The sequence below is a fragment of the Argopecten irradians genome, chromosome 5 (genome assembly GCF_041381155.1).
Source record: "Argopecten irradians isolate NY chromosome 5, Ai_NY, whole genome shotgun sequence".
NCBI classification, from domain to species: Eukaryota; Metazoa; Mollusca; class Bivalvia; order Pectinida; family Pectinidae; genus Argopecten; species Argopecten irradians.
Window position 1 is genome coordinate 39,502,088 of NC_091138.1, and position 16,533 is coordinate 39,518,620.

Here is a 16,533-nt window from a genome sequence, read left to right on the forward strand (position 1 = left end):
CTACCCTATGTCTCTGTCTATCAGCTAACACCTACCCTATGTCTGTCTATCAGCTAACACCTACCCTATGTCTCTGTCTATCAGCTAACACCTACCCTATGTCTCTGTCTATCAGCTAACACCTACCCTATGTCTCTGTCTATCAGCTAACACCTACCCTATGTCTGTCTATCAGCTAACACCTACCCTATGTCTCTGTCTATCAGCTAACACCTACCCTATGTCTGTCTATCAGCTAACACCTACCCTATGTCTCTGTCTATCAGCTAACACCTACCCTATGTCTCTGTCTATCAGCTAACACCTACCCTATGTCTCTGTCTATCAGCTAACACCTACCCTATGTCTGTCTATCAGCTAACACCTACCCTATGTCTCTGTCTATCAGCTAACACCTACCCTATGTCTCTGTCTATCAGCTAACACCTACCCTATGTCTCTGCCTGACGAAAAAGCAGAGCGAAACTATGATGAGGACAATGAAGAGCATCCAGTTGTAATAGGCTATCATGTTCTTCTGTAAGTCGTCTTCTTTTTCCAACCTTTTATGGAGGCTTGAAGTAACCAAATTCTCCTTTGGTGGCCGGAAATTCTTCTCATCTGAATCAAATCAAAGGTCACTGTTACTAAAACCTGAAATGTAGATCAGCAAAGCAAAACTCTCGAAACTGACAATGAGAGTTATATCAGTATTACATAATGTCCCTAATTCCTATATGATTACTTGTATCAATCCAAAGCTGAAGGATCAATGGATGGATCAGACAACTAAAGGATGGATGTGAGGAATGATGGAAGAATGAGAAAACTAAAGATTGAATGACTGAGCAGCTCATTGTTGAATTGCTCTCCTCCCCACTCACTCACCCATCCTTCAACTCCTAATATTATTCCCCAATAAGAAACTTAAACATAAAATCACAAAATATGGACATTTTCATACAAGTGTTATGCCATAGCTGACTTGATAAACATATGGAATTTGTTAGGTAACTCAAAACATGTTTAGTTCATAATGCTTCATAGCAAAGCAAAAAATCTTCACATTATGTATTCAATGGTATATTCTAGAATATACCATTTAGTACCTGGCTCAGGAGTTGCATCTCTTACTTTTTCCGTTGGTTCTTAAGAATTTCTCCTTCAGGAGTTTTTCTTTTTGTTCACATTATGTATACAAGTTTATATTACATTCATTTGTTTTGATATGTATTCAGTTTCTGTCACATCATCATAATAGAGTGTTTATTTGTATAAAATATACAGTATATATGTAAATAAAACAGAATTATGTTGTACATTATAACATCTAACTATATACTACAACTCACCTCCAAATGACTCCATCACTGGTTTCCTCACTGTTTACATGTATGAAAAACGAAAAGATTAATTTTATGAGATATGAATACTACCACATGTTGCATCAGTATGGTATGAACTGTATTCAACCTAAACACCACATCTGTCCAGATCTATCCTTAACTTTTCTAGCAAAGAACATGGATGTATATGCTGAGAAGAATTTACTTAAGACTTTTTTCACACTGGTTGAACATGATATTCTAGAGGAAGTTTTATTCAAGAAGTCTGATCTTTTTTTTAACAAGAAACTATTTTTTTCACAATTGATTTAATTTTCACAAAAGCAAAACAAACCCTGGGTCAAGGTTGGCGTACACAAAATCAATCCAGCCCTCAATTAGAGACACTTGGTTCAAAATATAATAGGCTTCATTTCACCACTGAAGGGTGAAAAGATAACCCAAGTTCAACTTTATTAGATGGTATACCGTTAACTATATGAATACATGTATATCAAAGCTTGAAATGCTATATTAAAAGGTTTATCATAGCAATTTTTTTCAAATTGTATGTTTTAAGTGTGAAATACCTGAGTTAATGTGTAGTTAAAAGATTGATCAGGACCAAAAAATTTATTTATAAAATAAGGTCACCAAGGTTCACCAGTGTCTCAAAAAATTATCATTTACATTGTACTTATATTTGGTACTTTTTATCAAATAATCCGCCTGATATCTAGTGACTTTGCTCATAAAATATTTTCATATTTTCGTAAATACATATATCGCTAGATGTGTAATATAACCTGGAACATTATTCATTGGCTGGAAATTCATTGACATGACATCAGCATTTGAGGAAGTCATGTTAAAATGGTGGCCATCACTCCATATTTGCAATAATATGTTGAAATTATACAAAATGTCGGTTGTTAAAGATGCTCCACCGCCGACAGAGCATAAATGATACTCTTTACTTTAACAATAATTTGTGTTTAATTTAATAATATATATATCTCTAATTAACACAAAAAAATATCTAAAATAATTTTTGTGGTGCATGCACAATCAGAACTGCATTTCATATAGGACATATATAGTACCACAGATTTTTTTGGGATGCAATTAATTGTTTTCAATATTTTTATCTTGAAGATAAATTGGAAGCTCAAACTTTTCAACAGTGGTAATGGTGTAAAGTAAGTAACTTTTGCAACTGAAGAAAAATACTAAATCATCTGCTCCTGTTTTTGATAGTGAAAAAATACCATTCGTCAGTGGTGGAGCATCTTTAAAGATATATGTGAAAAAAAGTATTATAAATTTTTGTTCATTTCATATCAGATTCGATGAAACTTGTCCAAAAAATTTAATTTTTTCTCGCTACAGCTCCCAAACTAAAAAAAAAAAAAAAAAAATATTATACGAAATGAAAAACTTATTTAAGATAACTATCACATTCCTGTCACCTTAATGCCAGGTGATATATTACATTATTGTATATGTATGACTTGTCTGACATAATAACTGTATACTACAACATCAAAAATGAGTTAGAAATAAATTTTTTGTACAGCGTCTCAGCCTTATCTCAGATGGAAGGTTCATTAAGCAAAGCAAACATTTTCACAAAGTACTGTTTATATTTAGATTGAAAATCAATACCAACATCTGTTACTTCAGTGAGACTTAAAAGCAGACTGCTCATACCACGTCAGTAATATCTTGTAGAAAATCACTAACAGGTACTATGTCAATAAAAAAATCAACGAAAAGATGAGACACTGAGATAAATATTTTTTTAACAAGAGGCCCAATTGGCCTTAACGGTCATCTGACTGTTAATACAATATACACTGTAGTAGAACTGTAGTAGAAATACACAGGAAGTTGTTCAGATTGTATCATCTTTGATTCCTGCAACCTTGAATGAAGGTCAAAGTTATCCATTGAACAAACTTAGTAACTCTACATCCAGGCATGCTACATACCCAATATCAGTACCCTGGGCCTCTTAGTTATACCCAAAAAGTCAATAATTTTTTTTAGCCAATTTGACCCGAGTGACCTTCATCTGAACGGACTTGGTAGCCCTTAATACCAACATGCTACAGACCCAATCTAAGGTCTCTAGGGGTCGTAGTTATTGATAAGAGGGCCTTTCAAGATTTTAGCCTTTTTTAACCATGTGACCTTGAATAAAGGTCAAGATTTATTCATTTGAACAAATTTGGTAGTCCTTCATGCGAACATGATACAGACTCATTATCAAGTCTCTTCAGAGCTATTGGTAATTGACAAGAAGTTGCTTTAAGATTTTAGCTTTTTTGAACCCTGTAACCTTGAATAAAGGTCAAGGTCATTCATTTGAACAAACTAGGTAGCCCTTTATCCAAACATGCTACAGGCCCAATATCAGATCTCTAGGGCTTTTAGTAATTGACAAGAAGTCATTTAAAGATTTCAACCTTTTTGACCCCTGTGACCTTAAAAAGATCCTTCATTGGAACAAACATGGTAGCCCTTCATGCCAGCATGCTGTAGGCACAATACGGCTACCATGGACCTTTCGGTTATTGAGAAGAAGTTGTTTAAATGAAAAGTTTATGTGGGACATAAATTTTGTAAGCCAACTTTCTTTTGTGTGTGACATACTTTCACAAATCCAAGTAAATTAGCGAAAGTTTATCTCATTGAATCAACATCTACATCATTGTTATACTGACAGGAATTTCCAGTAAATTTTTAAATACAGTGTACGTGAATATTTATCTTCACAAACTTGTTTTGAAACGGAAATCGAAGAATTAACAAAGACAAGAGAGAACCAGAGGGCCTGTATCACTCACATGGTTATTGTGAAGCCAAGGAATGTTCTGATTACAGGATCATTGTATCTTTTCTGAAGGACTTTAAAGATTTACCTCTCATTTCCCTATTGGGACCCATTTTTTCTGCTCCAGGGGGGTCAGAGCCAAAATTTATATAAACTCTGTTCCCCCTCCCATATGGATGTTTCTGGCCTAATTTTGTTACATTCCATGCAGAACTCTATGACTAGTAGCAATTTAAAAGATTTATCTCTAATTCCCCTTATTGCGCCCCGCCCTTCCTGCTCCTGAGGGCATGAGCCAAAATTTATACAAACTCTGTTCCCATTCCCCCAAGAATGTTTCTGGCCAAATTTGGTTACATTCCAAGGATGGGATGGCCAAATCCTGGCTCCAGAATCATAAAACATGGGATGGACAAATCCTGGCTCCAGAATCATAAAACATGGGATGGACAAATCCTTGCTCCAGAATCATAAAACGATCTTCTAATTATTCAGCCAATCAAAAATGACATACTATTAATGGCACCTTCTGTGACTGACTAATCTTAGGAAAGTGTTAATTAAGACAGTATGATCTCAGGGCCTGGTATTCAAATGGGATCAAAGAATATTTCCTTACTGTTAAAGATGTCCCAGTCCTCTTCACTACTTTCACTGCCTTTCAAAGAAAACGAGAGAGAATCATGAATTTTATAAGCACCCGATTTACCGAAAATTTTGTACAATTTTGTATTTCTCAAAAACATTACCCGATATCAACATCAGGGTCTGAATAACAGCAAATTAGAAATTCATTGTCTTTTACTATCATTTTACTGAAAAAGTCTTGAATCTAAATAATAACTTATAAATATTTTGTATGTAAAAATTTTAGATACCTGTGGGAAATTCATCCTCGTCTTCATCCTCTTTATCCCAAGGGTCGTCAAAAAAATTGTTTTTTGATTCTGCAGTATCTGTACATACAAAGACAATGACAGCATCAGTATCACTAATGTTAACAGTTCGTCAAATGAATACACTTTAACAGACTTAAAAGAAATGAAATGAAATGGATGAATGAAATCAAATTATTCAAATAGCAGTGAAAACATCGATAGTGTTACATAATGACCAAATTAGGTTTATGGAGTAATCAGCAATAGATCAGTAATACATTGTTTCCTCAATCAACTACACATTTTATAATATTCAAATTTTTGTTATTTATCATATACAAGAGGCCCAGAGGGCCTGTATTGCTCACTTGTTTTTTTTTGTTTTTTTTTCAGTAATTCTGTAATTAAGTAATTAGTGATTCAAAAATCACAAAGACAAATTGACCCCATTATTTGTGTAATTTTGAATCCCAACCATATAATGATGCTAAATTCAGGTTACTTATATAGTAAGACGTAATTGACCTTTTTGGCCCCATGCCTAAGGCCGGGGGGGGGGGGGGGGTCAGCCCTACCAATTTTACAATTTTGAATCCCCAACCTATAAGGATACTATTATTGCATTATGAGTACTATCCCATGCTTAGTTGCAGAAAAGAAGACATTTTTATATGGAAATAGCCAAATTGACCCCTTTTGACCCCGCCCCTCAGGCCCCTTTGGGGTCAGCCCCATCATTTGTACAATTTTTTCAGTCAGTAACCCATAAGGATGCTACCAGTAAAAATTTTGTTGAATTCCAACCAGCGGTTATGGAGAAGAAGTCGATTGTTGAGGACAGACGCCACGGTATGGCATATAATCTCACCTTGGTCATTCGGACCAGGTGAGCTAATAATCAAGCCAGTATAATCACAGTGCTGGATTGCAGAATTCATCCACTGGTAGGTCTTCAGGATGGAGGATTTTTCGGAGGGGGGGACAAAATTGAAATTTCCTATATCAATGTAATTTTACCACTCCCAACTTCAACCTTTATTTTTAGTACGGTACCTTTAGGCATTTCATCCTCAAATTTGTCCTCTTTGTCCCAAGGGTCATCATAAAAGTTGATTTTGGATTTCACAGAATCTGTGGATACAAAGTCCGTCACAGTGTAAGTAACAGTGAAGTTTACTGTACGGTATATAAACTTAATTCATAATTATAGCCTTTGATTAAAGTACATTTTTGTATACTAAACACAATCAATAATAAAGACTTTCCAGAATTATAATCACTGTATCCATAAAAATGGGTTATAAACATGACGGAAGAAATGTTGACAAATGGACGATTGACAGACGGACCAGGTGAGCTAAAAATGAAGATCAACCTTAAATAGACTTCATAAATATACACTGGTATCTGCATAATCAGATTGTGCAAAGCTGAAGAAGCGAACAAGAGACCCGGATGGCCTGTATCACTCACCTGGTTTGTAATGCCAAGTTATGTTCTGAATACAGGTTCATCGTTTCTTTTCTAATTTAAAAATAAAGAATTTAAATATTTACCTCTATTTCCCCTATCAGCCCTCGCCCTTACTGCTCTGTGGTTCAGAGCCAAAATTTATACATAGTCTATTCCCCTTCCCCCAAAAATATTTCTGGACAAATTACAATCCATGCAGAACTCAATGACTAGTAGCGATTTAAAGGATTTACCTCTATTTCCCCTATTGGGCCCTCCCTGCCCCCGGGGGGTCAGATCCAAAAATCATACAAATTATATTCCCCTTCCCCCTAGAATGTTTCTGGCCAAATTTGGTTACAATCCACGTTGAACTCTATGAATAGTAGCGATTTAATGGAAATGTTGACTGACGGACGGACAAAGCGCCATGAAAGAACCTCATGAATGAATTATGATCTAGATACCTTTAAGCAATGCATTCTCCTCTTCATCCTCTTTGTCCCAAGGGTCATCATAAAAGTTGTTTTTGGATTTCACAGTATCTGTGGATACACAGTGTATGTAATAGTGAAGTTTACTGTACAGTATATACATATCACATAAATTCATAATCAAAGACTTACTTAAAGTGTATTTTTGTATACTAAACAAAATCACTAATACAGACTTTAAAGATGCTCCATGGCTGACAAATGGTATATTTTCTCTGTCAAAAACAGGAGCAGACGAATTAGTATTTTTCTTCAGTTACAAAAGTTACTTACTTCATGCCATTAGCTCTCCATATATGCATATGTTCATGCATTTCCAACTGAGTTCATACTATCATATACGCAGTCAAATCCCTGTTTTGGTTTTAGGCAAAATAAAGCCGGTATCTAAAGTTACCGTGAATGCTTGGCTAAATGACAGAATAGAGCTGGTATCTACAGTTACCGTGAATGCTTGGCTAAATGACAGAATAAAGCTGGTATCTACAGTTACCGTGAATGCTTGGCTAAATGACAGAATAAAGCTGGTATCTACAGTTACCGTGAATGCTTGGCTAAATGACAGAATAAAGCTGGTATCTACAGTTACCGTGAATGCTTGGCTAAATGACAGAATAAAGCTGGTATCTACAGTTACTGTGAATGCTTGGCTAAATGACAGAATAAAGCTGGTATCTACAGTTACCGTGAATGCTTGGCTAAATGACAGAATAGAGCTGGTATCTACAGTTACTGTGAATGCTTGGCTAAATGACAGAATAGAGCTGGTATCTACAGTTACCGTGAATGCTTGGCTAAATGACAGAATAGAGCTGGTATCTAAAGTTACCGTGAATGCTTGGCTAAATGACAGAATAGAGCTGGTATCTACAGTTACCGTGAATGCTTGGCTAAATGACAGAATAGAGCTGGTATCTACAGTTACCGTGAATGCTTGGCTAAATGACAGAATAGAGCTGGTATCTACAGTTACTGTGAATGCTTGGCTAAATGACAGAATAGAGCTGGTATCTACAGTTACCGTGAATGCTTGGCTAAATGACAGAATAGAGCTGGTATCTACAGTTACTGTGAATGCTTGGCTAAATGACAGAATAGAGCTGGTATCTAAATTTACTGTGAATGCTTGGCTAAATGACAGTATAGAGCTGGTATCTATAGTTACCGTGAATGCTTGGCTAAATGACAGAATAGAGCTGGTATCTACAGTTACTGTGAATGCTTGGCTAAATGACAGAATAAAGCTGGTATCTACAGTTACCGTGAATGCTTGGCTAAATGACAGAATAGAGCTGGTATCTACAGTTACCGTGAATGCTTGGCTAAATGACAGAATAGAGCTGGTATCTAAAGTTACCGTGAATGCTTGGCTAAATGACAGAATAGAGCTGGTATCTACAGTTACCGTGAATGCTTGGCTAAATGACAGAATAGAGCTGGTATCTACAGTTACCGTGAATGCTTGGCTAAATGACAGAATAGAGCTGGTATCTACAGTTACTGTGAATGCTTGGCTAAATGACAGAATAGAGCTGGTATCTACAGTTACCGTGAATGCTTGGCTAAATGACAGAATAGAGCTGGTATCTACAGTTATCGTGAATGCTTGGCTAAATGACAGAATAGAGCTTGTATCTACAGTTACCGTGAATGCTTGGCTAAATGACAGAACAGAGCTGGTATCTACAGTTACCGTGAATGCTTGGCTAAATGACAGAATAGAGCTGGTATCTACAGTTACTGTGAATGCTTGGCTAAATGACAGAATAGAGCTGGTATCTACAGTTACCGTGAATGCTTGGCTAAATGACAGAATAATGCTTGTATCTACAGTTACAATGAATGCTTGGCTAAATGACAGAATAGAGCTGGTATCTACAGTTACCGTGAATGCTTGGCTAAATGACAGAATAGAGCTGGTATCTACAGTTACTGTGAATGCTTGGCTAAATGACAGAATAGAGCTGGTATCTACAGTTACTGTGAATCAAGGATTTATAAGTGAGAAGGATTCGTGTCTGTCTCTTTACATTACTAAACACCACGCGAGACGCCTATGAACCGGGAATAAAAACCGTTTTTCTTAACAAATACTTGTCTTATATCGAGTCAAACGAAACACCATTGTAGAGTTTATTAAATTTCACGACGTTTATAACTTGCTTTAAAGACGGAATATTTAGGGGATATGTCTTAAATTTTCGTTAAAAAAAATTGACAGCCCATGAAATGACAGCACCGCTTCAGAAAGTAAGACGGTAACCCTCGCACCCGCAAGCTACATCAAAGGCTGCGCCGGCGGATATCAAAGGAAAATCAGTCGTCGCCCAACGTCACGGTCAGTGCACAAACACAAAAGCGCCTGCCTTGGACTTCCCCAAAACCCAGTGTGACTTATCCTTCTCATATACGTCCTTGCTGTGAATGCTTGGCTAAATGACAATTAGAGCTGGTATCTACAGTTACTGTGAATGCTTGGCTAAATGACAGAATAGAGCTGGTATCTACAGTTACTGTGAATGCTTGGCTAAATGACAGAATAGAGCTGGTATCTACAGTTACCGTGAATGCTTGGTTAAATGACAGAATAGAGCTGGTATCTACAGTTACTGTGAATGCTTGGCTAAATGACAGAATAGAGCTGGTATCTACAGTTACTGTGAATGCTTGGCTAAATGACAGAATAGAGCTGGTATCTACAGTTACTGTGAATGCTTGGCTAAATGACAGAATAGAGCTGGTATCTACAGTTACTGTGAATGCTTGGCTAAATGACAGAATAGAGCTGGTATCTACAGTTACTGTGAATGCTTGGCTAAATGACAGAATAGAGCTGGTATCTACAGTTACCGTGAATGCTTGGCTAAATGACAGAATAGAGCAGGTATCTACAGTTACTGTGAATGCTTGGCTAAATGACAATTAGAGCTGGTATCTACAGTTACTGTGAATGCTTGCTAAATGACAGAATAGAGCTGGTATCTACAGTTACCGTGAATGCTTGGCTAAATGACAGAATAGAGCTGGTATCTACAGTTACCGTGATGATGCTTGCTAAATGACAGAATAGAGCTGGTATCTACAGTTACTGTGAATGCATGGCTAAATGACAGAATAGAGCTGGTATCTAAAGTTACCGTGAATGCTTGGCTAAATGACAGAATAGAGCTGGTATCTACAGTTACCGTGAATGCTTGGCTAAATGACAGAATAGAGCTGGCTTACTGTGAATGCTCTGCTAAATAGACTGTGTATATGATAATGTATGATCAGACTTTACAAAGCCATAGAAGAGAAAAATATAAATATATTTATCACATAATCCACCTGATATACACTTATTTTGCCTGTATAATATTTTTCTGTATGTCACTCGTGATATATGACCTGGAGCTATTTTCATTGGCTGGAAATTCAAGGCCAAAGCTCAGAAAAAAACAACTTTTTAGACTCGCTTCCTAAAATCTCATATGAAAGGAACACTCATGTCAGATCCTATATGTATTAAATGAATTTAAATGGCAACACAAGGATTTTAAGATAAAATAAACTATGTGAGTGAAATAAAGAAATGAATGAATTATGATCTAGATACCTTTAAGCAATGCATTCTCCTCTTCATCCTCTTTATCCCAAGGGTCATCATAAAAGTTGTTTTTGGATTTCACAGAATCTGTGGATACAAAGGAACCCCATAGAATGTGCAACACTTACTTAAAGTTTTAAACACAACCATAATGACAGACATATCAGAATGTATTTGTGGATCATAGTCATGGTGTCCAAACAAATTATCCAGAAAATAAAGGAGATGAAGGGTGCGGTGGAAAACTCATTTTTATAGAGTTATCTGCCCTTACAAGTTAGATAACGGTTTTGATTTCAAAAACAAAACATCAATTTTTTAAGTTAAAATACCGCAAGTTTTTGCTATTATTAATGCAATAATGTCACACTCAATACATATGTAAAATACCTATATATAATACCCACATGAGGACATAACTCCTTGTATACCGGTATACAAAATTGTTGTACATTATTCACCACAAGTATTAATTCTCTCTTTGAAATATGACATATAAGTAGTCAATGCTTGTCAGACTAGCATTAGTAAAATAGTATTTAGTCAATATATAAACTATTGAAAAGTGTTCACTAACCAAACTTAAGCTGAAGTGAAGTAATGTATACCTAGATGGTTATTTACACAGGGACCTGGCACGAAAATTTTTAACCAACAGTATACATATATATATATATTATAGCATACTATAATAAATATATGTATATATATATGTATACTATTGGTTAAAAATTGTCGTGCCAGGTCCCTGTGATTATTTATGCTAGTTTTAAAATGTTCAAAGAGGGAATAAAATTTTGGCAGTTTTCAATTTTCGCAATTTGGCATTCAGGATATTATCGAACCATTTCTCAATATTTCACAGATCAAATTTTCGTAACCAGAGCAATTTCTCACCAAATTGTAAAATTATCATCCATTTGAAAATAACTAGTTATGCGGTATCTTAGGCAAAAAATGACATCCAAAAAAAGCATCACTAATGTTGATAGGAAACGCTAACTGATCACTGGCAAAAAGGATGTTTTTATCTTACATTGGATTCAGCTTAATAATTATTAATAAGGCCCACAAAATAAGTAAATATATTTAGCATTGACCATTATTTTTATGACATCTATGGCTATTTTTTGCAATGGATCATTTCATATTGTGCTCTACCATAAACCAACTTATTTTCCCAATTGTTTTCGCAGGTGAATAGAATTCGCGAAAATCAATTTCTGCTGAAATAAGCTGATTTATAGTATTTCTTAGTGGGCTAACAGATACTATGAAGATTGTCTGTAACACTCTGTCATGTTTATAGACCATTCATCCCATAAAAACATAGTTTTTAAATAAACAATACTTTTTATTATAAAATAAATAAGTACTAAAAAATAAGCCTTACCTTTCTCATCCTGTCCTAAAAAGAAGCTCCCGGGTAACACCTCTGTTGTTGTAGCATCTGTAAGTGTTCCTGATTCTATACTGTCGTCACTTTTGATCTGATTTGGCTTGAGGATGGCTGGTCCTGGCTGGAAAAAACCTTGCAATGTGTCTTCTGCATTTGTAACCTTGTTGTTAATTGGTGCATTATCCATATCTGTATTTGTAAGATCGTTGTTAATTGGTGCATTCTGCATTTGTAACCTTGTTGTTAATTGGTGCATTATCCATATCTGTATTTGTAAAAACGTTGTTAATTGGTGCATTGTCCATATCCCCTTTTTGTTCCTCGATATTTGTAGCATTCTGTCTTTGTAATGATATTCTTTCCTCGTCATTTAAGATTAAATGGTTTTCATGTTCATCATTTTGTCCTTGAAGAGCAAGGTTTAAAGCATTTTGTTCTTGTAGAGTTTGTTCAGCAATCTGTCCTTGGGATGCTAACTGTGCAATATTTTGCCTTTGATTAGCCAGGTTTATAGCATTTTGTCTTTGAAATGATATTCTCTCCTCGTCGTTTAAGATTAAATGATTTTCCTGTTCATTAGTTTGACCTTGAGGAGCAAGGTTTAAAGCATTTTGTCCTTGAGCAGTTTGTTCAGCAATTTGTCCTTGGGATGCTAACTGTTCATTAGTTTGACCTTGAGGAGCAAGGTTTAAAGCATTTTGTCCTTGAGCAGTTTGTTCAGCAATTTGTCCTTGGGATGCTAACTGTTCATTAGTTTGACCTTGAGGAGCAAGGTTTAAAGCATTTTGTCCTTGAACAGTTTGTTCAGCAATTTGTCCTTGGGATGCTAACTGTTCATTAGTTTGACCTTGAGGAGCAAGGTTTAAAGCATTTTGTCCTTGAACAGTTTGTTCAGCAATTTGTCCTTGGGATGCTAACTGTTCATTAGTTTGTCCTTGAGGAGCAAGGTTTAAACCATTTTGTCCTTGAACCGTTTGTGCAGAATTAAATCCTTGTGATGCTAACTGTGCAGTATTTTGTCCTTGAGGAGCAAGGTTTAAAGTATTTTGTCCTGGAGCAGTTTGTGCAGAATTAAATCCTTGTGATGCTAACTGTGCAGTATTTTGTCCTTGAGGAGCAAGGTTTAAAGTATTTTGTCCTGGAGCAGTTTGTGCAGAATTAAATCCTTGTGATGCTAACTGTGCAGTATTTTGTCCTTGAGGAGCAAGGTTTAAAGTATTTTGTCCTGGAGCAGTTTGTGCAGATTTAAGTCCTTGTAATGCTAACTGTTCAGTATTTTGTCCTTGAGGAGCAAGGTTTAAAGCCTTTTGTCCCTGATAAGCAATTTGTTTAACATTCTCTCCTTGAAAAGCCTGCAGTGCAGGATTTCGACCTGGAGAAACTGGTTGTCCACTTTTTGGACCTTGAGGAACTGATTGGTCCTTAATCTGACTTTCAGAAGCTGGTTGTTCAGGGTTTTGACCTTGAATAGCAGACTGTTTAATATTTTGACTTTGAGGGGCTGATTTTTCAGGGTTCTGCTTGGACTGGAATGCTGTTATGTCACTCTGTTTAGTGTCTGATTGTACAGAATTTTGTTTAAGGTCATCTGGCTGTTGAGGAATGTTTTGTTGAGCAAGATTCTGTTCCTTAATTATTTGATTAATAGGGTTTATTTCAAAACTTGTTTGTTTATTTTGTGTGAGTTGAGTCTGATTTGGTGTAAGTAGAGGTTTCTTTGTTACAGTGTTTTGTTTCTGTAACATGTTGCCACCAATGTTCTGTGATTCTATATAGTGTGTATTGTCATCAAGAGACTTTTTATTATCTAACTGAACTGATCCTCCATTGTCTATTGGATACTTATCAGAGGGTACCATAATATCTGTAAAAAAGAAGAAAAATACAATTAGCACCCTCATCCCTATAATTAACCCCGCTTCCCATTTTTGAAGCCTCACATTCACTTACTTGGGATTAAATGCAGAATGAAAATATGAAAACCGTGCATCTTTATCTAATTTCTTTTGCAAATTGATTTATGGCTTACTTTATGCAATAATTTTATGAAATACTAAACTGGTTCTATTAAGCACTCCTTATTTTTTGCAATTTAAGCGCCCTAGGCGCTTATTGGGTCGAATATGGTATGTGATGTTTTTGAATAATTTTATGATATAATTTAACGCCTTTTCCACAAATATTAATCCTTACCACACAAACATACAGAACCTGAATTTTGTATATCCTTAGCAATGTAATTAATAGGTCTCGGAGAAGAACCCTGGCCCCAATTTCTCAAAACAAACTTAAGTCAAATTTTTTTACATAGTTACATAAGGAGACTTCAGTCTTCATTTTTGTTTCCAAAAATCGGAACCTGGTGCTCACTACCGCATAGTTGTTAACTTTGCAGGGAGAAAATTTTGAGACCAGCCCTTTGAAATTCATTCACGGGAAAAACGTGATTTACATTGTTCACGTATTTGTCACTTTCTAAGAATAATAGACTGTACAAGTTATCTTACTGGTCATTCTTTCCATCATATTTGTGGGTATCTATGCTCAATGAACCTAATTAATATAGCAAAATTTAATCCTCTACAAATTATAAAAACAACTACTATATTCACCGTAATTAGCATCCCTCCTCTTTACAGCCATCCCTAACCCTATAATCACCCCTCCCCTCTTCTGAATAAGGACTTGAAGTTGTACCCCCATCCTGTGGAATTAAAGATTATTTACATGTGATTCCCCTAAACATCACAATTGATCAGCATTGTATCTCATATTACAAGAACTTGTGAGTCTTTCATGTGTGAATAACAATGTAATAATGCATCTTTTACTGTGACAGATTAGTATGCCATGAATATAGAAAGAGTTAAAAAGATGACTTTTTTAACGATTTGTTCGTCTACAAGTTACATTTTGATTTCTTAATAGTTGAGTAACCTAGTTGTCTCTAATATGGCTGAAAATTGCAACCCAGTGGCAAAAGTTGGACTTATTCACTTGCTATATAGGTATATAGTAAGAAATTTCTTAAAGTTAAAAGCGTCTTCCACATAACATTTTTTTACATCATTCCCTTCTTATTTTGATGTGTATGCTTGGCCATTATGATAACACACAACCTAGAGTTATGTTTAATACCAACAACCCAAGTCTGCCATCAAATCCACCTTCTTAACGTAAACATGCCACCCTGAGATGTGTAGGCTGCTTGTCAGTGCATTCAACTAGAACCAACATGAATATAACAAAATCTACTATTGTGATGTCCCAATTATTGGATATAAATTTATGATATGTATAGTATAGCTTATGTAACCTTGGTAATATGATGCAATGCTACCACTTAGTTTGCAATTGGAAAATCTTCTTTTTCACTTAGTTAGACAATTTAATTAACCAGGGGTCCTTTCTTTGACCCAAAGTGAAAGCATTTATATAAATTGTATTCAAGGGTATTGTGCACTTAAGATCTATTATATATTTTTTGTAAGGATTTGCAGTCAATGTTGGTATTTGATTGTCATTTAATTGGCAAATTAAAACTTAATTTCTTAAACTATACTTTTATAATACATGTATTTGGCATCTACACTGTATATGGACGAGAGCTACATGTATTCGCCATATGTATAAAGTTGTATGACCTACAATTTGTATAATAGATGGCATATTGTAATGCTTCAATTGCTACGTGAATTCCTTCACAGCAAAATTAACAAAAGTAAAGATATTAACCTTACCGTACCACTCTATCACAGCTCTCTTAAATTTTCACAGTTGACGTTGCACACTAGAACTCTTTTCAAACTATTTCATGCAGAACACTATAAACACTCGTAAATTAAAATTTTCCTATGAGAAATAGGAATGTACAGTCTGTATAATATATTTATGTTCTGTACCATTTAAGAATCACTTTAAGTGATCAACCGTGCATACATAAAATGGTTAATCATGATTTAAAATTACCTATTAATGCTCATGCTGCAGCCATATGTAGGTGTTGTATCTACCATCTATATATACATTGACATGAATATTCGACTATGCAATTATGAAATGATTTTGAATCCTGACATAGATCAGATGCACATGCATATTTTTTTTTATTGACATACGAACATAATTTAATGTCTATAGTACTATAATTTCCTTAATTCAATGTGTCTTATTATGGTCTTAGTTGTTTCAAATGATAACTATAACTGCAGGGAAGCAATATCATCCACGTCTACAAAAGGGTGATGCCCAATACGTAGATATCTTAAAATGTAAATTACAGTACTTAAGTACTGTAGCCTTGTACTTATGCCATGCAAGCCTACCTAGCAAGTCACTGGTGTTTTCTGGTGCGTGACGTTGCAACGTGACACGTCAGCTTCCACAACATGTCACAAAACAGTAAAGTGGCTAATAAAAAAACAATATACCAAGCTATCTGAATCAAGTGATGACTTACCACTCACTGCGAAATCACACAAAACAAAAGCTATAAGACCCAACACCACAGTCAACCTGTCACCTGCCATGTTTGTGTTTACGTTTCGTTTTCAGCCCATGCAGTCGGGTCTCACACATGTTTGC

The 16,533-nt window shown here is 35.4% G+C and overlaps 1 protein-coding gene across 1 annotated transcript; it reads right to left on the bottom strand.

Annotated features, from left to right (window-relative positions):
* Window positions 1-415: 415 nt before the first annotated feature.
* Window positions 416-16,499, bottom strand: LOC138324416 (uncharacterized). Its single transcript, XM_069269481.1, has 10 exons — window positions 16,409-16,499; window positions 12,186-13,813; window positions 11,944-12,109; window positions 10,560-10,637; window positions 6,938-7,015; window positions 6,072-6,149; window positions 5,019-5,096; window positions 4,760-4,798; window positions 1,332-1,361; window positions 416-600 (listed from the first exon to the last, which is right to left on the bottom strand). The coding sequence occupies exons 1-10, from the start codon at window positions 16,476-16,478 to the stop codon at window positions 416-418; spliced, it is 2,430 nt and encodes an 809-aa protein (XP_069125582.1). The 5' UTR covers window positions 16,479-16,499.
* Window positions 16,500-16,533: the final 34 nt, after the last annotated feature.